Source organism: Phyllostomus hastatus, unplaced genomic scaffold, assembly GCF_019186645.2.
Source record: "Phyllostomus hastatus isolate PE091 unplaced genomic scaffold, TTU_PhHast_1.1 phas_scaffold_28, whole genome shotgun sequence".
NCBI lineage: Eukaryota > Metazoa > Chordata > Mammalia > Chiroptera > Phyllostomidae > Phyllostomus > Phyllostomus hastatus.
Genome location: NW_025334022.1, coordinates 6,911,143 through 6,935,548, shown reverse-complemented (window position 1 = coordinate 6,935,548; position 24,406 = coordinate 6,911,143). Strand labels below are relative to the sequence as shown.

General features: G+C 34.7%; 1 protein-coding gene and 1 non-coding gene across 2 annotated transcripts in view; both read left to right on the top strand.

Moving 5' to 3' along the window:
* Window positions 1-24,406, top strand: part of COL4A5 (collagen type IV alpha 5 chain) — a 304,752-nt gene that overhangs the window by 252,222 nt on the left and 28,124 nt on the right. The window contains exons 31-41 of the mRNA XM_045817489.1: window positions 4,856-5,023; window positions 5,897-5,986; window positions 6,406-6,555; window positions 9,954-10,052; window positions 11,590-11,679; window positions 12,093-12,232; window positions 18,514-18,640; window positions 20,910-20,990; window positions 21,612-21,710; window positions 22,244-22,294; window positions 24,056-24,241. Of these exons, the coding sequence (XP_045673445.1) occupies window positions 4,856-5,023; window positions 5,897-5,986; window positions 6,406-6,555; window positions 9,954-10,052; window positions 11,590-11,679; window positions 12,093-12,232; window positions 18,514-18,640; window positions 20,910-20,990; window positions 21,612-21,710; window positions 22,244-22,294; window positions 24,056-24,241 (1,281 nt within the window). The remainder of the gene's footprint in view (window positions 1-4,855; window positions 5,024-5,896; window positions 5,987-6,405; window positions 6,556-9,953; window positions 10,053-11,589; window positions 11,680-12,092; window positions 12,233-18,513; window positions 18,641-20,909; window positions 20,991-21,611; window positions 21,711-22,243; window positions 22,295-24,055; window positions 24,242-24,406) is intronic.
* On the top strand, window positions 22,317-22,459 carry LOC123805253. Its single transcript, XR_006783284.1, has one exon. It is a non-coding gene; the product is annotated as a U4 spliceosomal RNA (small nuclear RNA).

Sequence of the window (24,406 nt, the reverse complement as noted above, 5' to 3'; positions counted from 1 at the left end):
GGGAAAGAATTGGAAGGGTCAAGTCAAGGAACATGCATAAAGGACCCATGGTACTGGACAACAGGATGGGGACTCACTGATGGAGGGGTGGTTGGCAGAGCAGAGAAGAGCAATTGGGGGGGGTGGAATTGGGACAACTGTAATTGAACAACAATAAAAAAAACTACTCAGACTTAAAAAAAAAAGAAAGAAGGTATTCCTACCTTTTTTGGCTGCATGGATGCAACTGGAGACTATTATGCTAAGTGAAATAAGCCAATCCACAAAAGACCATAGGAAAGCAATTTTAATTATTCAATCACAGCTTAGCAACTATAAAAAGAGATCACTGTTAACACTAACCTGAACAAAATAAAAATACATTTATTCACACTTTTTCAAATTTAGCTAATACTCTACAACGTTTCATTTATCTAATGTTCTTATTCTTTTTTTAACTAATGCCTCTATGGATATATTGATTTTTAAAGTCCAGATAAGATGGGACAGGGAAAATATAATGGTGCTGAATTTAATCCCTTGCCTGAATATAAGGGTGGGGAAAAGTAGGTTTCAAATTGTGAGTATGTGAAACAGAGTTTATCCTTGTATTATTATTTATTGTATTATTTATTATTACTAACCTACTTTTGCCCACCACTGTATATATTTTGCCATAGAACTCAAGAGCTTAACTAATATTATTCAACAGGTGAAGTTAACAGCAACTAGAATGAAAATGTATTGAATTCATTCTTATTAATATAGAAATGTTGTTAAGTCACATTTTTTTGCCACAGGAGAGGCCTCATTTTAAATTTGATACTAGCCATATATTCTCAACCTTCAAAGTAAATTTTATTAAATCACCAAAGCCAAATATTATCCTAACCCATTTCAAAAAATATCATTTCTGTTTATCCATTTTAATAGCATGATGATCAGCAAGACTATTACTAACATCTTGATAACCCTGACTTATACTGCATGACTGAAATTCTTACTACCAATTTTTAAATAAGAAATTTATTTAATACACTTACTGTGTTTCATTTTGTAATATAGTGGTTAATGGAAAGTATATTATCCTATCTCCAGTGTATGTTTGCATTATGCTTTCCAGTCTTTTCTGTTGACTCATTTTCTGCTATTATTTAATTATGTTTTACTATTTGTCATTCTCTATTTCAAGGCAGACTATAACAGTTGAATGCATGTTCATAAATTAAGGACCTGTTAGATATCATCAGTTCCTCATTTGACAGCAGGGAAATAAAAGAAAAAAATGCCAAGAGACAAAAAGTAAATTGCTTTTCCATCCCATGTGGAAATTGAAGTTTTTGGTTCTTGTTATTTGACTTGGCCATTAGCTAGAAGATTACTATTTTAATTATTCTTTCTAGTGCTCACTTATATATACTCAATTCCATATCCAAAAATTTATTATAATGCTTGTGCAGTCTCAGGACAAAGTATGTGGCTGAATGGCTCAAGTTCGTCATGACTAATGTGAATCAAAGAAACTAAGATATATTAATGTCATTTTCATAAATGAATGAGAGTATATTACAGTGTTTAAACTTTCTTGGCTATAAAACCTCTTTGCAGTGTGTGTGTATGTAAACTTCTCACAGATAATACATGTTTTTTAAGTTTTTCTTTTTTTTCCATTAACTGGTTCCATTGGGCTACCAATAAATTTAGAACACCCATACAACCCTAATGCACTTAACCTCTATAGATATACCCATGTAATTCCTGTTTTTGTATAAGGAGATTCAGCAGAGTTTTTAATTTAACTGACTTTCTTCCTCCTGATTGTACCAGAATGACCATTCCTGGCAATATGCACAGAAAAAGATCAAAGCTGTTAAATGTACAGCATAGTATTTTTTACTACTAAAAATAATAATTAAGAAAAATATTTCTGTAGGTTGTTTAACCATAGTCATCCTCTAATAACTATTGAGTTATTTATAACTATTATGTAACAGCATAAAATCAAATTAATTTTTAAATACTAACTAACCTTAGAAGCTTTAATTACAAAATGACTATTCAGTTTTTTTGAGGTAAAAAATAAATACCATATCATCTCACCTGTAAGTGGAACCTAATCAACAAAACAAACAAGCAAGCAAAATATAACCAGAGACACGGGAATAAAGAATAAGCTGACAGCAACCAGAGTGGGAAGGAGGATAACGGGGGAAAGTAGGTGAATGGTTGTCAATGAACATGTATAAAGGACCCATGGACAAAGCCAGAGGGGTGGGAGGTGGGGGTGGGTGGGGAGGGGTAGAATAATGGGTAGAAAATGGGGACAACTGTAATTGAACAAGAATTTTAAAAATGATTATTCATTGCAATAAAAATCAGAGGTAAGTAAAAGTGTAAAGCTGATCATTTTCAAAGACTTAATTTTTGTGAATGTAAATATTCTATCTCTATTAGCAAATACCTTTGATTTATAAAATATCGTATATATCTGAGCTAATATCTAAAATAATTTTCTTTATGCATTACTAAGATGATAGTAGCAAATCAATATCTATTAACATGTATTTATAAACATTTTAAATTTAATCTTTACGTGCTTTGTTTCCTAACCCAATGATTCTTTTGCAACTTACTTCTTGTTTTTTTTTTTTGCTTATCTTGCTGCTGAACTGTAATACCCTGCCTCTTGAACTTTAGGTTGACCAGGTACTATAGTTCCTCCTCAAAAGCTATATCATAAATGTAAAGCTTTAAACATAAAAAATATGATTTATCTAGACTTAAGACTTTGGTTCCTTATCATTATTTTGTATAATTGTTGTCTTGGGTCATATTTCAAAGGATAAATAAGTAATCTTGAATACTCAGATATTAAGAAACTACCTGGGCCATAACATAACAGTCAGTGATTCGTATAGAACTGTAACAGTGCTCATTATTAGGTATCTCACCACACTTCACAAATATAATATAAAACCTCTTTCCCTTTCATAGTATTATACTATAAAATGTCAGCAATGGAACCATAACCTCTGTGCTAAGTAAAAGGAATTCTCAAATCAGTTTAATGACATACTGGTATATAACATCAAACAGATTTTTAAAAAAATGCTGTCTTACAAAAAATAATTGCTTATAGATCTTCAACAATAAAATTAGATCTTATTGTTAAAGAGATGCTTAGAATTTTTAATTCCTCAGCCCCCAGCTTACAGTCAGTTATGACATGTCCCATTTAACAGACAAGGACCAACGATGTTAAATGACTCAGTAAGTTATATGATAGTATTGGAGTGGGAACTCCCCCCATGTTTGTAGTATAATTATTTTCCTTATGCTTATTCTTTTTAACCACCTTGTTTGTTGGAGTAATTCAGTCTTCCAGAAACTTACTAAGGTTAAATATTTTTGTGGTGTCATATCTTTTTCTGTAAAACCCTGGCTAGAATGCCGAGAAACAAAATAACAATAAAATCTAATAATAATTATTAAAACAGCATATACAAAGCCAAAGTATAGTTAAGAGGATCCATGTAACTGACTTACTCATTAATCACTTTTTGGATTATAGATATCCCGATAATTTATAATACCTTAGAGCAATAGAAGTTCAAGGACCAGTTTAGAATCACAGACTGTTACTAGTCTACATTGGAATTAGTAGAAATTAAACATAAGCATTTAGAAACTTTTATAGCAATTTCTCAGTGTAATTATATTTGTTGAATATAGTAACTAAAAGGTAAGCTCATATTCTATTTGTCATTGGATTTTTACTTTATTTTTTAGTAATTTTACTGTATTTTATAAAAAATATTAGTCCATTGGAGGGGTGGAAATGGGAGGGAGGTGGGGAGGGATGGGTGGGTGGGCTGGAATGGGAGTAAAGGACAGAAAAATGTACTTGAACAATGATTAAAATAAAATTTAAAAAATTAGTCCATGAGAAACTAGGAATTAAGAAATGATGGATCTTTCACCAGATCTAATTTGAAAAGTACTTTCTTAGAGAAATATATGAGGTCTGTTCAGAAGGTATCCAGCAATGTAAGATGAAAAATAGAGACATTTATTGAAGAAAATAGAAGAAACATTGTACATAGGACAGTGATGCCTCAGTCCCCTTCAAAGTAGGCACCTTGGGACCTCACACAGTTCTCCCAGTTTCCATCATCTGCCCTGTCATATTTTCCTGAATCTCAATGATGGTCTAAAATCTCTTCCCTTTCAAAGGTGACTTTAGTTTTGGGAAAAGTCAGAGAAGTCACAAGGTACAAAATCTGGGTTGTAGGGTGGCTGAGTCACCTGGGTGATTATATGTTTCACCAAAAAACTCTGCACCAGATATGATGCATGAGTGGATGTGTTGTCATGATGAAGCTGCTAATCATCAGTTGCCCATAGCAGCAGCTTTCTGAATCATCCCAGTAGTTTCCAGGGAGGAATGTTCAACCTTAACAAAAAAATTGATGCAGATTCATTGCTTTACTTGATCAGTCATTTTGAATGCAACAGCCACACAGTACACATGCTCAGTCAACAGCATCTACTGCCCCCACTAACTAGTACATTGAAGTTGTCATTGTTCACGCATGCTTATTCCAGTACACTCTCGTTGGTTGCCAGGTTATATCGATGTCTTGCAAACTGTTCTTATTATATTATCAGTGGCTGGACATTTTCCACACAAACCTTGAACTTGAAAATCCTTAATTTTGATTGCTAGGTCATTTCATGTACATGATGTCAAAAATGTTTCTAACTCACTGTTATGTTTGTTATATACAAATTCTAGTACCTGATTGCTAGGAAAATAACCAGATATATCTCTTAAAATTGCTTCAACGCTTGTTAACAATGATGTTGTATTAATTAGGCTTGCATGGAATACCAGGAGAGAAGGGGGATCCTGGCCCTCCTGGGTTTGATGTTCCAGGACCCTCTGGTGACAGAGGCAGTCCGGGGATCCCTGGAGCACCTGGTCCTATGGGACCCCCAGGATTGCCAGGGCCTCCAGGAAAAGTAGGTGCCTCTGGATTACCAGGTAATTTGTTTAAAGTTTTCTCTGGTTTTGAATTCATTAAATTAAAACTGATGTGACTGTGGCTTATTATTCTCTTATTGTACTTTCTGGATTGACACTATCCCTTAAGGAAAAGTGTTAAATGTTTTTGATTGCAGGAAAGTGACTGCTATTTGCATTATACTTTGTGGGAATTCTACATTGGTGTATAACAAACAACCCCAAAATTTAATGGTTAAGATCAACCATTCTATTTTGCTGAAGATTTTGCAGGTCAGGAATTAAGGGATGACTTAATGAGTTTCTTAGCTCTGATCTAGTGGCATCAGCTAGAGTGGTTGGGGGTAAAGGATCTACTTCCAAAATAGCAATTGTTTGACAAATGAGTGTTCCTTAGCCTCTTCACATAGTATCTCATTATCTATAACGTCTCCTAACATGGCTTGAGCTCCTTCCACTATGGTAGTGTCAGGGTAGTTACCCTCCTTTCAAGGCAAGTGGTTTTCAAAGGAGAGAATTCCGAAAACCAAAATTTAGTGTTCCAAAAGCTCCAGGTAGAAGCTGCAAGACTTCTTATGATCTAGTCTTGGAAGTCATACAGTGTCACATACATTGTCAGTCAAAGGCAAGTCACAGAGTCAGCCACAATGTGTATGTGTATGGGGACCTGTCATTCTTTAAGGAGGACCATCTTTGAATATTAGCTACCACATTGAGGCTTTTTATTTATGGGTATCAACAGTAGTGGTACTAAGTTACAAAAGTAGAGAAGGGGTAAAAACTTAGTGCTTTCCCTCCAAATCTCAATAGTTTTCCAATTGACATCTTATAATTTACCTTTTGTCTTTCCAAGGTCCAGAAAAGGTAAAATTTACTTATCAATATTATTCAAAGGTACCAAAGGTGAAATGGGTGTGATGGGACCTCCAGGCCCACCAGGACCTTTGGGAATTCCTGGCAGAAGTGGTGCTCCTGGTCTCAAAGGTAATATTCAGTGTTTGCTGGCAGATGCATATAAGATAGAAAATTAAACATTGCTGTATTTCAATACAGGATATTTTTATTTGACTACTTTAAAAAGAGCATTAATTGGTTGCAATTTGTTTCTATATGATATGGCATTTAAATAAGTCCTTTGTTCAACTTGGTGGCATATTTAGTTTGGATACCATGAGACATGGTAAATAATAAAATATAGGAATTAAATTTTGACTTTATTTACAGTCTCTATAATAGTCAAAGAACCCCAGAGAAAGAGAGATTGTCATTTGAATATAAAAAATGTGTTTTAGATAGCCAGTGGCCTATCCAACTGCAGAACATATGATATAAATAATATTTATATTCATTAACTCTAGATGGGTAAATATATGTTTTGTCTTCTCCACACTTGTTGGTTTTAGGTGATGATGGTTTGCAGGGTCAGCCAGGGCCTCCTGGTCCTACAGGAGAAAAAGGTAGTATAGGGGAACCTGGTCTTCCTGGCCCTCCTGGACCAATGGATCTGGAGCTGCTGGGCTCAAAAGGAGGAAAGGGGGACCCTGGTTTACCAGGTAAATGGATTTATTTATTCTTTAATACATTTCCAGGTATAGCAAAAGTTTAATTTTTAATGTCATGAAAAGTGACTTGTAGTCTTGGATTCACCAACTAAAGGTATTTAGATGCATCACATTTTTGTAATGTAAATTAATTTCCAGTTGGTTTTTACTATTTCATTGATCTACTTTTGTTTGAGTATTGTCTTCTTAGTTTATATGTCACACACTGAGAGGTTTTAAAAATACATTTAGGCAGTCACCTTGAGGATTCCAGAAGGTAGTATACGATGTAGTTGAGAGAAAAAGATAAGTAGCCACAAATACTTGAAAAACAGATTGCAGTGTTTGGAAAATTTGCTGGTCCTTTAGTTTTTACCCCTGAAACAAGATGGGGATGAGCGGTACATTGTTGCCCTGTAGTATTTTGATATCCATATCATACTTGGCTTTTTTAAAGTATATTTTATTAATTACATTATTACAGTTGTCCCAACTTTTCCCCCTTGCCCCCTCCTCTGCCCAGTACCCCTTTCCCTCCAGCAGTCCCTTCCTTAGTTCATGTCCATGGGTCATGTGTATAAGTTCTTTCACTTCTCCATTTCCTATAGTATCCTTAATATCCCCCTGTCTGTTTTCTACCCAATTATGCTTCTTAATCCCTGTACCTTTTTCCCCATTTTCCCCTTTCCCCTCCCAGCTGATAACCCTTCATATGATCTCCATATCTTTGATTCTGTTCTTTTATAGTTGTTTTCTTAGTGTGTTTTTCTTTTTGTTTTTGTTTTTTTTTTTATATTTGGCTGTTGGTAGTTGTGAGTTTATTGTCATTTTAATGTTCATAGTTTTGATCTTCTTTTTCTTAAATAAGTAAGTCCCTTTAACATTTCATCTAATAATGACTTGCTAGTGATGTATTCCTGTAGTTTTACCTTATCTGTGAAGCACTTTTTCTGCCCTTCCATTCTGGATAGAGTAATCTAAGTTGTAGGTCCTTGCTTTTCATCACTTTGAGTACTTCTTCCCAACTCCTTCTTGCCTGTAAGGTTCCTTTTGAGAAATCAGCTGACAGTCTTATGGGAATTCCTTTATAGGTAACTCTCTTCTTTTTTCTTGTTGCTTTTAAGATTCTCTCTTTATCTTTAACCTTGGCATTTTAATTGTGATGTGTCTTGGTGTAGTCTTCTTTGGGTCCAACTTGTTTGGTATTTTTTGTGCTTCCTGGACTTGTATGTCTATTTCTTTCATCAAATTAGGGAAATTTTCTTTAATTATTTTTTCAAGTAAGTTTTCAATTTCTTGTTCTTCCACTTTTCCTTCTGGCTTCCCTATGATTGAGATGTTGGCACATTTGGATATGTCCCAGTGTCTTCTTATACTCTCCTCATTTTTGGAATTCTTATTTCTAAATTCTGTTCTACCTGACTGTTTATTTCTTCCTTATGTTCCAAATTGTTGATTTGAATCCGGCTTCCTTCCCTTCACTGGTGGTTTCCTGTGGATTTTTCTTTATGTCATTTAATGTAGCTTTCATTTCCTCTCTTATGTTTTTGCAGTACTGAATGAGTTCTCAGAGCATCCTGATCACCAATGTTTTGAACTCTACATCTGATAGGTTGGCTATCTCCATTTCATTTAGTTCTTTTTCTGGGTTTTGTTCTATTCTCTCATTTGGGCCATATTTCTTTGTCTTCTTGTTTTGGCAGCCTCCCTGTGTTTGTTTCTGTGTATTAGTTAGAGCTATTTTGACTCCCAGTATTAGCATATGTGTTACATTTTATGGGGCAGAGCTTTAGATATTCACCATGGCCAGGCAACCCACTTCACCACTCTGTAGTGCTATGTAGGGGAGAGGGGTTAGAGAGGGAACAATGACTCTGCTTGGCTTCTGAAGTCTTGCCCGGCACTCACCTTGTTTCCAGTCACTTCACCCGCTTCCTGTATGTAACTGGCACCATTCCAGCTGTTGCCCTGGTGGTGATTCCCAGAGTGGAAGGGTTTGCATATGTTCTAAGTTTGTGTGGGCTCATTAAACAGACTCTCTTGAGTAACGAGAAGTTTCTTCCACTGCCCCAACCCCCACTGATTTTTACAACCAGAATTTATAAGGCTTTCTCTTCCCAGCTCTGGAGCCTGGACTTCACAGTCTGGTATGGCAGTGAGATTGGTCACTCCCAAGGTATCCCTCCCTATTTTTATCCACCACACGTGAATGTAGGACTGCCCATTCTACCACTACCGCCTCTCTGCCCCACACCATGTCCTCTCTGCCCTTCCTATCCATCTGGATGAATATGACTTCTTTAAATCCTTCATTGTCAGACTTCCATTCAGTTCGATTTTCTGGCAGTTCTGGGTGTTTCTGTCTTGAGGTTAGTTGTGATCCTTCTTTTGGTTGTTCAAGGAGGCAAAGCTTGTCTACCTACTCCTCTATCTTAACCAGAAGGCCATACTTGGCTTTTAAATACACTTCATTATTATACTGCCTTGGCAGAATAAACAAGTACTGCAATTTGAACAGCCAAGCTGGGCCCTGGGGTGAAGTCACTGAAAATAGATCTAGGGAACAGCTGTGCTTTTTATAGTTATTTTATTAAAACCAAATAAATTATGAAGTATAGCATTTTTAATGAAAAGTTATTTTTATAAAAATATAGCACATTCATAGCAAAGCATCAGAAAATTTGGATAAGTACAAATCAATAAAACACTTATAATCAAATCTATATAGAATAGCCTTTCAAATAACATGGAACTCCAAAACAGGCTTGAAGTAAAGTTTGTGGCTCTCTTTGTTTTGTAATCATTAATATTGTTAGTCCATATGTACACATGAGTGTGTGTTTGGGTATGCATGTACACTGATGTTAAAATTTTCCTTAAGAGCAGGACTTGGTGTTTTGTTTTGTTTTTCATCAAAAATGTGTTTAAGGCATCACAGTAGTTTTGTATGTAGTCAAAAAAGATGCAAGGCCATCTAATTTTTTATTGCTAAAATGACATATCTTTCTTGAATTACTCCTTGCAAGAATTCTTTTTCATTTTATGCTATCTGTGAAACAGAGTTAGTAAAGACTCTGTACTTGCCTCTAACATAGGGTTATTAAAGGTAATTGTAAAATATGAGATAGCCTAGAGATAATCTGTCCCAAATCCTTCATTTTACAGTGTAAGGAATTATAGCCCAAAGAGGAAAGTGACTTAATTGTTGAATGCTCTGAATTCTTAATGGTAGCTAAATAAAAAGTGAGGACTTCAGTATGACTCCAGTGCTGTTGGTTCATACTATGTCTGTATATCACTGATGTCTGTATTTCACTCACAGTTCAGAATATTGGTATCCTCCTTTGCCAAATTAATTTAACAGATTTATGATATCAACCTAACTTGTCTCTTATACTCCTCCTTGGAAGGTATTCCTGGAGTGCCAGGGCCAAAAGGTTACCAGGGTTTGCCTGGAGACCCAGGGCAGCCTGGACTGAGTGGGAACCCTGGATTACCAGGACTACCAGGTATGTATGATAGACCACCTGTAGCAATTGGATAGCTGATCCTAAACCCTGAAAAATTATTATGCATTTGTCATGTGTCATATGTGATGTCATGTGTCATGTGCCATCTGGTCATGGCAATATGAGTAGCTACTGAGTAGGTTGAGTAGCTACTGAGATACGGAGTTCTCTTTTAGCAAAAAAAAAAAATGTTGCCATTTGGCCCAACTATTAATACAGGAGATTTATAGATTGTTTTGGTCAAATTTTTTTATTCTTTTTGTGGTAGCAAAGTTTACACATAACCAGAAGTATATCCAAGTAAGGTGCTGGATTTTATTTACATAAATTCCAACACATGTAAATAAGACAATTATCTGGTGGGAGCCTGAAGAATTCGCTTTTTTTAGTTCTTTACCTTCAGACAGGTCAATTATTAAACCATGTTAATCACCCTCATACAGTCAACATGGATTTTTCTTATCGCTAACAAAACTCTTTCTTGCTGGTTCATAAACCATTTTCTTTTAGTTAGGCCCCTAATGAGTAAAGAGGAGCTAGTCCCCATCTTCACAAGAACCCTTTAAGTCTGTTTTTCTCTACTACATTACCTTAATGTGGTTGAAAAGAGAAATTACCTCCCTTTCTGTCCTTCACATCTTCTGTTTTTCCTTTTCCAAGTTGGAAATAAATGTGAAAGAAAAAATGTTTAAGGCAACATTGGGGTCCTTGGAAAATACCAATGTGACACCATAGAACTCAGGCACCTAACCTCTAGGAAGAATGTGTAAACACAGCAGCCAGGACTGTAGGAGGTGACTGTCCAGAACCTCTTCATCAACACATGTATCCATGGACAAATTTACTGGGGGTATACCATGACACGTTACCACTTTGCTCTTCTTTTTTTTTTTTAAAGATTTTATTTATTTATCTTTTTAGAGAAAGGGGAAGGGAAGGAGAAAGAGAGGGAGAGAAACATCAATGCATGGTTGCCTTTCCCATGCCCCCTACCAGGGATCTGGCCTGCAATCAAGGCATGCACCCCAACTGGGAATCGAACCAGCGATCCCCCACTTCGCAGTCCAGCGCTCAATCCACTGAGCCACACCAGCCAGGGCTGCTCTTCTTGCTTTCATATAATTAGAATCTACATGGTAAAGCTACTTCTGCATATTTTAAAAGCAGACTCATTATATTGGATTTGTATGTGACAGATACAGTAAGGATAGTTATGCACATGCAACAAATAGGACTTTGAGTGTTTGAAATAGTTTTAAAGCAAGAAACAAGGTGTCCTGGTAAAATTTTTTAATTTTTAAAATAAGTCTGTATTAGGAGATCTCTATTACCATGATTATATTGTAGTATGTCCCTAAGGAGATTTCTTAGGCACCACATATCTATTTAATGCAAGTTATATCTGCAGAACTTGATTGTGTATTAATATTTGATCCATCCAATTCCATGACTACATTTTAATTTTGACCCATTTCAGGGAATCAGGCAATCTCAATATTACCGACTTCTCTTAATTTTACCAATTTGACTTTCTTAGGTCCCCAGGGTAATCCTGGTCTTCCTGGGAAGCCAGGACTTACAGGACCCCCTGGACTTAAAGGAAACACAGGTGATATGGGTTTTCCAGGTGAGTGATGAAATCTCCCAAATATTCAGATACACTAATGGAAGATGGTTCACTCTGTTTGTTATCAGAAAAGAGACTGGTGTTCACAAAATCAAAATGAGACAATATCTAAGGTAATTAGTGGGTAAAGCTTCTCATTATACAAATATTTGAACTAGGAATTAAGGCACAGAGCTTTAGAAATCTTTAAAGTAAAAACTTATAAACTTGTATGTTTTTTCTAGTTGTATACCTTTCACTTAAACTTCCTGTAAAACAGCCTTTTATATAATCCTAGTTGTAAAGCTCATTATTATATTACACAGAATTTGCAGAGTTCTGTTTCAAACTCTTTTATTTGGTCATATATATCATAGGTATTTTACAAGTAAAACATATTTTGTAAAATATTGCATGTTGCATGTGTTCAACAGGCCCTCAGGGTGTGAAAGGGTCCCCTGGTACTCCTGGAGTTCCTGGACAACCTGGATCCCCAGGATTACCTGGGCAGAAAGGAGAAAAAGGTGATCCTGGTGTTTCAGGCATTGGTCTTCCAGGTCTTCCTGGCCCTAAGGTAATCCTATTCTAGACATATGCCAGAGCAGATGTGATTTTTTTAATACTGTGCTCATTCCTAATTCTTAATTAAATAAACTATAGACTAATATAGTATACTCTGACAAGAAATTTATCCCTTCTTCTTTCTCTTACATTGTAAAGAGATATGTTTTAGGGTTTGCAGCCAGTCCAAAAAAGTGGGGAGGGGGCTTCTGATTTCTTTCTTTACCTCTATCTTAATCTTAATCTCTTTGGATGTTTCAGTAAACTAAAGGCTTATTTCTGCCTGGTTTTGGTGTTCTTTTCCCTTTTTAGTGAAGGGGTTATTGGTCTTTGTCCAGTTATTATTAACTAATTTGAAAAGACATAAAGAAAGTAACTTAGGCAATTAATAAAAGTGCAGTAGTAGTCTTAACTGAATATCTGAGGTAGTGGAAATAATAAATAGTCAGAATATTAATATATTTTGTAGGTCAAGCCAGCACAATTTGCTTATAGAATAGGAGAAAAGAGAGATATCAAGGATGAATCTAAACTCTGTCTTGAGCAACTGGAAGAATGGAATTGCTAAACAGTGAGATAGGAAAGATTTGGGGAGAAGCAAATTTGGTGGTAAAGATCAGGAGCACAGTTTTCTGATTGTTATAAAGACTTCTATATCCTAAGAATTTTATAATCTTATTTTTTCCAGTACCTTTTTGATTTTGTTCTTAATATGAACATCTTTAATCCATATGACCTTTTCTATATATTGTGTAAGGTCAAACTTCATTCTTTACTCATTGATTTGAAATGTCATTTTAAAATATTTCTAAGTTTGTTCATATATATTCTTTTCTGTACTCACTGAATTTTAACATTTATATACTGGAAGCAAAATTACCATAAAAACTCATCTCTGAAATTATAACGAATGGAAGCAGAAAATGCTTCAATTGGCAAATGTCCTCAGTATATTCTTAAAATTTAATCATACAACAGATTCTAAACAATCTGTCATAATCCCAGATTGCTTTTTGCTAAAATTGACAAGCAGATCCTAAAATTCCTGTGAAAATACATGGAATCCAGAATAATCAAAATAATTTTGAAAATAAAAGAATGAATTTGGAGGACTCACTTTGTATAGTATGTTTTACTAAGTTTCAAAATTTACGATAAAACTACAGCAGTCCAGACTGTGTAATAGTGGCATAGGATAGACATAGGAATTGATGAAATAGAGTTCAGAAATAAAACTGTACATTTTTGGTCAGTTGATTTTCAACAAAGGTGCTAAGACAATTAGAAGAAATAAAAATCTTTTAACAAATGATGCTAAGCACAAGAAGATACCTATATGCAAATGAATGAATTTCTGCCCCCTAAATCACATCATACACAAAAATTAACCCTTAGTGGATAATTGACCTAAATATGAGAGTTAAACAATTAAAATCTTAGAAGAAAACATGATTAAATCTTCATGACTTTCAGTTAGGTTAATGATTTCTTAGATACTACAGAAAAAGTACAAACAACCAAAGAAAAATATAAATTGGAATATATTATTTTTTTTAATTTTGTGTTGCAAATGATAACATCAAGGAAGTAAGAGGATAACCCACAGAAAGGGAGAAAATATTTACAAGTGATAGATATATCAGAGATTTGTATATAAAATATATAAATATATAAATAACTGCTATATTCAATAAGAAAGCAAATAAAACAGTTATTAAAATGGACAATGTTAGTTGCACCAAACAGACCCCAACCACATACAGTATATAGAACATTCCAACCACAACAGTAGAGTACACATTTTTTAGGGAACATGGAACATTCCCCAGAATAGACCATATGTTAGGCCAAGATCTTCCAAAAGAAAAAATGAAAAGGAGGGAACACTTCCAAACTCAATCTATTATGCCAGCATTTTCCTGATTCCAAAGCCAGACAAAAATACTATAAGAAAATTAGAGACCAATATCCTTTATATATATTGATGTAAATTTTTTCAACAAAATACATCCATGTAGATTATTGGACCATGGTTAATATAAATTCCCCTCTTCTGCAAGACTTGAAACCAGACCCATCTACCTGACTCCATTTTCCATTATCATCTACACTACTGAGGCAAGAAGGATTATTATTGGAAATAAAACTACAACACAGTTATTGGACCAATAAAACATGACAGTATTTTATGTGTTAATTCTGTAATCCCAAAATTAGAAATAAACATGGGCTATTTGAACCAGGGACATTTTCTAAGTGTGGATGTTTGGGACAGGACCAAATATCAAGGAATGTTTGGCATGGACCAAATGTCTCTGTGAATGTTTTGGATAGAACTATGTATCTGCTATTCCTATGGAAAACAGTATGGACCATCCTCAAAAAATTAAAATAGAATTACAATGTGAATGAGCAATTTAACTTCTGTGCATTTATGCAAAGAAAAAAAGACTATCCTGAAAAGATAAATGCACTCCCATGTTCATGCAGCATTATTTACAAAATCCAAGTTATAAAAGCAAACTAAATATCCAACAATGGATGAATGGATAACCAAAATAATGCAATGGTATAATACACACACACACACATATCACATTATTCAGCCATAAAAAAGAGGGAAATCTTGCCATTTGATACAACATAGATGGACGCTGAGGGTATTATTCTAAGTGAAATAAGTCAGACAGAGAAAGCCAAATACCATGTGATCTCACTTATACATTGAATCTAAAAATAATGAATAAATAAACAAAATAAAATCAACCACAAAAAAAATGAGCTCATAGGTATAGAGAAAGAATAGCAGTTTCCAAAAGTGGAGGGTGGATGTGGACAAAATGGGTGAAGGGAATTAAAGAGTACAAACAGATTCATAGATACAAAAAACAGACTGACAGTTGCCAGAGGGGTGGAGGGATTTGGGGTACTAGGGTGAAAAAGGTGAAGGGATTAAGAAGTACAAATTGGTAGTTAAAATAGTTATGAAGATATAAAGTACAGCATAGGGAATATAATATTGTAATAAGTATGTATGATGCCAGGTGAGTAGTAGAAATTTTGGGAGAACCACTTTGTATAAATGTTTCCTTAACTACTATGCAGTCCACGTGAAACAAAAACAAAATAATATTGAATGTAAACTATAATTGAGAAATAAAATTCAAAAATTATAAACTTCTAGCTATAACATAATTAAGTCATGGGATATAATGTACACCATGATGTCTTTTGTAAATATACTGAAATTTGATTAAAGAGTGAATATTAAACATTTTTCTAGGCTTCATTTTTTTAGATTTTATTTTTTTTTAGACAGAGGGGAAGTAGAGGAGAAAGAGGGAAAGAAACATCAATGTGTGGTTGCACTCGTGCGCCCCGGGATCTGGCCCACAACCCAGGCATGTGTCCTGACTGGGAATCGAACCCATGACCCTTTGGTTTGCAGCCTGCACTCAATCCATTGACCTACACCACTCAGGGCTGAATATTAAACATTTTTATCACAAGAACAAAGTTTTGTAATTATGTAAAGTGATAGATGTTAACTAGATTTATTGTGGTGATCATTTCACAAATATATACAAATAACAAATCATTATGTTGTAGATCTGAAACTAATATAATATTATATGTTGCTTATATCTAAATTTTTAAAAAATTATCAAAGCCTGGCAGAAGAAATGTACATATTTGTGGTTTAAGTATATTTAAGTCATGTCTAGCTTTTGCTAAAAGTGTAGGTATACTATAATTTCCCTTTATCAGAGTGATTTACAAGATTCCTGGCCATTTTGTTGATTCTCTGAATACTGCCTTCATTTTTATCTCCTTTCTTATCTTTTTTCTCTTTTTTATTGTTGACACTATTGAAGATGTCCTTATTGCCCACCTTTGCCTCCCTGCCTCACCGCTGCTACCCCTTCCTACAAGCCATTGCCACACTATTGTCTGTGTCCATGGGTTATGCATATATGCTCTTTGGCTAATCCCTTCACCGTCTTTCATCCAGGCCTCCTCTGCCCCCACCCCTCTGACAGCTGTCAGTCTTCTTGCTTACCTCTTTTGAAGTTCATTGTTTCCTCTGAAAGTAGGTATAAATAATAAAAGTTTAGATAAAATTTAATTAGCAAATTTTAGTTCTTTTCAGAAATCCCAGTAAAATGTTTACTCTTTTTTTACAGTTTAAATGGTTTTGAAGGATTAGGGCCATAAGGTAGTGAAAAAGAACTGTATTAAAGAACAAGTACTAGTTGAAATTATGGATTGTGATATTTCTAGAACTTAACATACTTCACCATAGTTTGTCTACTACCTTTCAAGTTTACCATTAGAATATCTGAATTTTCTTCTTGTTTTTTCATTTTAGCATATAAATGTCATTGGTTCATGAATTACAAGAATAATTACGATATTTTATTAAAAGCTTTTCTGTGTAAATACCTAAGATGGAACCAATTCAATCCAAAATTTAATTGTATCCCTATTACATGTGTGAATGTTTAGACTATATATATATATGTACTATGTATATTTTATATATATATATATATATATATATATATATATATAGTCTGTCCATAAGGTGTACAGCCATGTGATAGGAAAAATAGAGATGTTTATTGAAGAAGATACAAGAAACATTGTACATAGAACAATGACGCCTCAGTCCCCTTCAAAGTAGGCACCTTGGGACCTCACACAATTTTCCCAATCCCCATCAGCTGCCCTGTCATATTTTCCTGAATCTCATCAGTGGTCTAATATCTTTTCCCTTTCAAAGGTGACTTTAGTTTGGGGAAAAGCCGGAAGTTGCAGGGTGCCAAATCTGGGCTGTAGAGGGGCTGAGTCACCTGGTTAATTTGGTGTTTCACAAAAAATACTCTGCAGGAGACGTGATGCATGAGTGGGTATGTTGTAATGCAGCTGCCCATCACCACTTGCCCATAGCTGCAGCCTTCTAAATCATCTCAGTAGTTGCTGTGGAGGAATGTCCAAGCTTAACACAAAATTTGATGCAGATTCATTGTTCTACTTGCTCAGTCATTTTGAATGCTATGGCCACATAGTACACATGCTCACTCAATGGTATCTACCTTCCCCACTGACTTACTAGTACAGTTAAGTTGTCATTGTTCACATATACCCATTCCTGTATACTCTTCTTGTCTTCCAGGTTACATTGATGTCATACAAACTGTTCTCATTATATTAATAATAGCTGGATTGTTCCAGATAGGCATTGTTTATGTATAGCCCAAGTCTCTTGATTTTTTTAAAAGAGGAGGTGTAAAGGGCATTAGTTTAAAAAGGTTTTACTATAGTGCAGAAAAAATTGAATCACAAATAGATTATCTGATTTGCCTAGACAAACATAAGCACTAAATCTGGGAGGAAGTATTCAATAGATGATATTGAATACTAACAGTTTGTTAGATAGGTCATGATTCTCATGAGCAGAGCAGTGAATACTGTGATAGCTATAGATATAACGTTATGACATATGTTCTCATTGTTCTTGGGGAAAACTGTTAACTTGTGAAAGTGGGTCTGAATTTTTCTATGTATTTACTATAGAACTTAATACAAATGTTCATTAAGCAAAAATGGTTATATATGAATTGTCTCTGACCCCAAAGAAATTTTCATTGTAGTTGGAGAGTGAAGACATGCATATGTAAAACCATTATAGACATGACAGAATAAGAATCTACACTAAATTCTTAGGGTAAGCTCTGTGCCCTGGAAGGTGTCATGGAAGAAATGGGATTTGAGATGTCCACTGAAGAATGACAGACTTCTTTATGTTAAGATGAAATTAACTTTTTGCAGTAGAGCCTGCTTATTCTAAGTAATGAATTTTATTGTAGCATACTAGGAATGATTATCACAGGTTCTGAAATCAGACTATTTGGATCCAAATCCAGATTCTACCACTTACCAGCTAAATCACTGTAAAAAAGGATAATGACAGTATCTTTCTTATAGTGTTGTTAAGGATTAATGGCAATAATGCATTTATATAATATATCAGGGGTATAGCAAGAGCTCTGGACTCTGACAGGCCTTGGATGCAAATCCTAATTCTTCCACTTACTGGCAACCTTAGGCACTTGAGTTCTCCAAAATTCAGTTTTCTTATTTACAAATGGAAATGATAAAACCTAACTCAAAGGGCTTTTGAGATGATTAAATGAAGCAATTTAACACATAGTAAAATCTCTTTAATGTTGTCTTGTTATATGATCTGAGAAATGGAAAGACTTCAGTTTTATCTTTTTATTTATATTTTAGGGTGAACCTGGTCTGCCTGGATTCCCAGGGAACCCTGGTGTCAAAGGTCCTGTAGGAGATACTGGTTTGCCTGGATTACCAGGGACCCCAGGAGCAAAAGGACAACCAAGTCTTCCTGGATTTCCTGGTAATATATTTTTCTTAAATGCTTCCTTCTCTCCTTCCTTATTTATTGTAGCCAATATCACAGAGCATAGTCTTATTTGGTGGACTTTTATTCTATTTCCCAATCAGATACTGACTAGCAACACAATCTTGAACTAGATCTTTAACATTTCTTTGTCCAAATTTCTTTCTGTATAAAATGAGAATGAATATTATAAACTCAGCAGGACAATATCCTGTGGACAGAGATAATATTTGGTGGAGCATTTTTCAATCTTTGATTGCTAGCCATAATTCAATTAAGGGGCCTTACTCTTTTTATGGGTGATAATGTGCATTGCCAAGCCCCAGCCTGATTCTGATTCTCTTAGAACGTTGCACTCAGGTACACAGTGGGTGGCTGTTGGTAGAATGAACAATCATCCAGTTCATTAAAATGACAAGGGCCATGTCATGCAAGCAAATGGACTTAGTACTATAAACAAAAAAGTGGCCTGAACTATTAGATTGTTATAGTCCCTCCTCTGTTTATGCTTGTATTTAATTTGTTTTGTTTATTTTGGAATAAACAGTGGCATGGATGGAGTGGGCCTTTAGATATCTTTTTCTTAAGATTTTTATTGAAATATAACACACAGTAAAGTGTACAAGACTATAGATGCATTTTTACCCGTTAATATATCCACACACTCACCATACTTATCAAGATATAAAATAGTTCCTTCACACCATAAAGCTTACCCATTGTTCACAGTGAACCCACACCCCCAGGTAACCACTACTGTGATTTCTGTCACTATTGATTAATTTTGCCTGTTTTTTAAATTCATATAAATGGAATCATTATATATATTCTCAGATAAGGTCAAGTTAAAGGAGTTCATCATCACCAAGCCCTTATTATATGAAATGTTAAAGGGACTTATCTAAGAAAAAGATGATCAAAACTGTGAACAGTAAAATGACAACAAACAACCATCAACAACTGAACCTAAAAAACTAAAACAAAACCAAACTAAGCAAACTACAATAGGAACAGAATCAGACATGATCAGGCGCATTCAGGGTGGTATGGCCATAGACTGAACAGGAACAAAATCACAGAAATGGGGATTACATGGAGGGTTATCAGTGGCTTAAGGGAGGGAGTGGAATGGGGGAAAAGGTACATGGAATAAGAAGCATAATTGGTAGGTACAGAATAGACAGGGGGAGATTAAGAATAGTATAGGACATAGAGAGGGCAAAGAACTTATATGTACGACCCATGCACATTAACTAAGGGGAGGGATAAAGGGGAGAAAAAAATGGGACAGGTATAATAGCATAATCAATAAAATATACTCTAAACAATAGAAAAGAAAGAAAATAAATAGGGAAGCTACAGAGTAGGAGAAAATACTTCCAAAACATATATCTCACAAATGACTGATTTCTGGGATATATAAAGAACATCCACAAGTCAATAATAATAATAAAATATACAGTTTAATATTTTTAAATGGGGAAAACTTTGAGCAGATATTTTATAAAAGAAGGTATATGGATGGCCACTAGCACATGAAAAGTTCATCAATATCCTTAGCCATCAGAGAAATGCTAATTAAAATCACAATAAATTAACACTACATTCCTATAAGGATGGCTATTAAAACAACTGATATCAGCATGTGTTGTTCAAAGATCTGGAGCAACTGGAATTTCCAAACGTTATTATGAACATCAAATGGTTTGGCAGATATATATCTATATAGGTATGTATCTATAGATATATAGGTGTACATATATATATATACACACCTGCTCTCTGACTCAGTTGTTCCACTCCTATGTAGGTGTTTACCCAAGATAAATAAGGACATATACCTGCAAAAATATCAATGCAAAAATATCCATAGCAGCATTATTCATAATAACCCATAACTAGAATTAGACCAAGTTTCTATAAATACAATAGTATCTATTATGGAATAGCTAAAGCATGACCAAATGTTCAAAAATGTATGAATAGATTAAAATTTTTGATATATCTATACAATGGAATCCTGCCAGTTCTACTAGTATAATATGGTGGTAGTTACTTTTATTATGAATATATAATAAATATAGCCTCTAGATAAATAAACTTAAAATTTAAAATTCTTAAAACACCTAGCAAACACCAGCATCTTTTTGTGTATTTTTCTATTCTTCACTGTTTCTATGCTAACACTATAAATTGTAAGTTTGAGTTGTAGCTCCCAAAGCAGCACAGTTTTTCTTTTTTGATTAAACTGAACACTTTGCTCTAGGAACCCATGGTCTTCCTGGACCAAAAGGCATTACTGGTCCTCCTGGGAACCCAGGACTTCCAGGAGAATCTGGTCCTGTAGGTAAGCATGAAAAGGGTTTGCTATTCTGCAAAACCAAGCCTCATGTTCATTTTGGTAAGTCAAATCATTTCAGGGAGCTGAGAACGTTTTCATGACAAGAAAAGAGTGATCATTCACTTAGCTCTGCTTGTTAGGTGCAAAGTGCAGAACTCAATAAAAGTTATATGAAATTATTGTTGTTAGAACTTATTTTGGGGCTCACTTTTTCCAGAAAGAGTTATTTCAAGTGTCCTATAATAGAGAGAAAGCTTGATTTTTTTAGAATGGCAAGGAGTAGCACTTTTATTTGTTTACTGAATTATGAAGCAAATCACTTCCATTGACCCCATATAAGGTCTATAAGGCACCCCATCTCCCACACCTTATATTTTGGATAGTCTAAAGCTTGATTAAAATGAGAAACTGAAACATTTTGGATAATGAGTGGATGATAAGACTGTTACTTATTCACATCATTATTTTTTATGCTTTTTCATAATATTTCATAATTTAAAGGAGTGTCTCAGAGGCACTTTTTGTCTTTTGGATAGAACTATTTGAATCTAGGATGGGGATACTGGGGAATATGGAAGGAAAAGGGAATGGAGGAAATAGATGTAACCTTCCTAATCTGTAATCTAGGTGGCAGAGGTCATCCTGGGCCATCAGGACCCCCAGGTGAAAAAGGAAATCCAGGTCAAGATGGTATTCCTGGACCAGCTGGACAGAAGGGTGAACCAGGTACTATATTTTTTATTGTTTTTAATTTTATAATTTCCCCCTTGTATACTTTAACTTTTGCCCTTTTTTACCCACAATGAAATTATATCTTCTTTCTTACCCTTTAAGCTACCACACCCTTTCCCATACTAATTATATTCCACTGTATCCTGAGAATGTAACCTCACATTTATCATTCAACTTGTTTCCCTCTTATGAAAAACTCCATATCTTTTCTTGCTCAATTTTTCATGTCAAGAAGCTGTTACCTTTTATGAAGTTCTCTGGATGACTTTCTTTTATTATGCAATCCATATTCCATTTATATATAGTCATATGATATAAGTATATATCTAACATTCATCACAAATAATATATATGTATATATAGTTTTCTCATGTTAGAATTGTAGTTCCATGTTTGAAATAAATCTTCTACATGTTTCATATAATATACATTGTAGCACTTAATAAAAACCTAAATAATTGGAAGATAATCTGTGCTGTTTCAGTTATTATTATCTATTTGAGAATTTTTGGTTTATTTCCTGACAGGTCAACCAGGCTTTGGAATCCCAGGACCCCCTGGACTCCCAGGACTTTCTGGTAAACTTTAATAAAATATGCTAGCTTTGCACAGTGGCAATATCATAGCCAATGAGGTTTGTCTGAGGAGTGATTATTCCTAATTGAAAACATTTCCTAATAAACATGCTAAATAAGTCCATACATGAGAATATTCTTCAGTACAATAATTTTAGTTTTATAAAATGTGCATATGACCTCAGAAAACTCAAAACTAGAGTTATAGCTAATTAAAGTGGTTCTTAATTAGCAATTTAATATGAGGAGTTATACTATAGAAAATGTATTCTTAAGGAAATTCACATATAGGTATCTATTTATTAACTTCATAAATAAATGCTGAGGAAAAATAAAGAAAGGAAACAAACTTTGAGGAAGAAGTAGATTTCACTAAATTTTTAAAACTCTTTTTGCCAGAAAAAAACACTTTTACTCACGTAATATAAGGAAACTGTAGAAATACATACTAATAGTAAAAATGTCTCTTCAAAACTACATGTTAATATTCATCTTGCATTTTGAATGTGTATGTGTGCACACACATCTACTTTCACTCACATGTTCTTATTCTCCTTGTAAGAACAAAATAGGTAAATGATAGAATGTGTATACAGCTGTGTATATTTATGTTCTCTAATAACCATTTTATATTCTATGGAGGCTTTTTCAAACCACATCCATATCTCATAGAAATTCCCATATCCTTCCCATGATCCCAACATAAAAATGATTGATATAACGTGTCACTGGTGTGTTGTTCTCAGGCATGTTGGTAGTGTAAAAAGTTGATAACAATTTGTCTAGATTGTGATTTTAAATTTTGGATAGAATAAACTTTGAGGGCACATAGATAACATTGAAGATCTGTATCTTCCACTAGCCTCAAAATTAGTCTTAAAACATTTGTTTTACACCCTGGCCGATGTGGCTCAGTTGGTTGGAATGCTGTCCAAAAACTGAAAGATCGCAAATGTGATTCCCAGTTAGAGCACATAACTAGGTTGAGAATTTTACTCCTGGTCAGGGTGGGTGAAGGAGGCAACCAATATATGTTTCTCTCTCACATTGATGTTTCTCTCCCTCTCTCTTTCCCTCCCTTTTTCTCTCTCTAAAATCAATAAGCATGTCCTCAGGTGAGGATAACTACAACAAAACATTTGTTTTAGGAATTTCACCCAGCCATCTCTAACCTTGCAGATATTTTATACTTTTCTATTTATCTCTTTTTTGTTCACAGCCATTTGTCATGTGATCATTGCTCTATGTCTTGATACAAAAGCTATCTTTCAGTATACAAGCTATTATTGCTTATATATTTCTATACATAGTCTAGTAAACACTTCGATAACAGATAAATATATTTTATAGGAACAATGGATTTTTGATAAAGATTGTTTACTTATTTATCTTTAGAGAGAGGGGAAGGGAGGAAGAAGGAGAGGGAGGGAAACATTGATGTGCAAGAGATATATCACTCGGTTGCCTCTTGCATGCCCCCAACTGGAAACCTGGCCTGCAACCCAGGCATGTGCTCTGACTGGGAATTGAACCAGTGACCTTTCAGTTCACAGGCCAGCACTCAATCTGCTGAGGCACACCAGCCAGGGCAAGAATGAGTTTTTTGGATGCACTGGGTATTTGGTGAGAGATAGAAATGACCCTATTATATTCCATTCCTTGTTCTAATAAGTATAAATAGCTTTAGCCTTACAGGCCAGCCTAATACCCAGCATCATTTAATGTGTTCTTTAATGTCATTTCAATGTCACTTTGTTTTCATAGGTCAAAAGGGTGATGGAGGATTACCTGGCATTCCAGGTAACCCTGGCCTTCCAGGTCCAAAGGGTGAACCAGGCTCTCCTGGTTTCCCTGGTGTGCAGGGTCCCCCTGGCCCCCCTGGTTCTCCAGGTCCAGTTCTACAAGGCCCTAAAGGCAACCCTGGGCCCCAAGGTCCTCCTGGGAGACCAGGTATGTACCTGACTGTAGGGGAATGATCTATTTATTTGTCTATTTACTTCATTTTGCTGGCAGGTTTTTCAGTCTTTAGGACTTTAAAATCTATAATTGAAGAACTTAAAAGTATATAGCTTGGTTTATACTTTGCTTCTTCCAGTTCTATGGCATCTAATAATT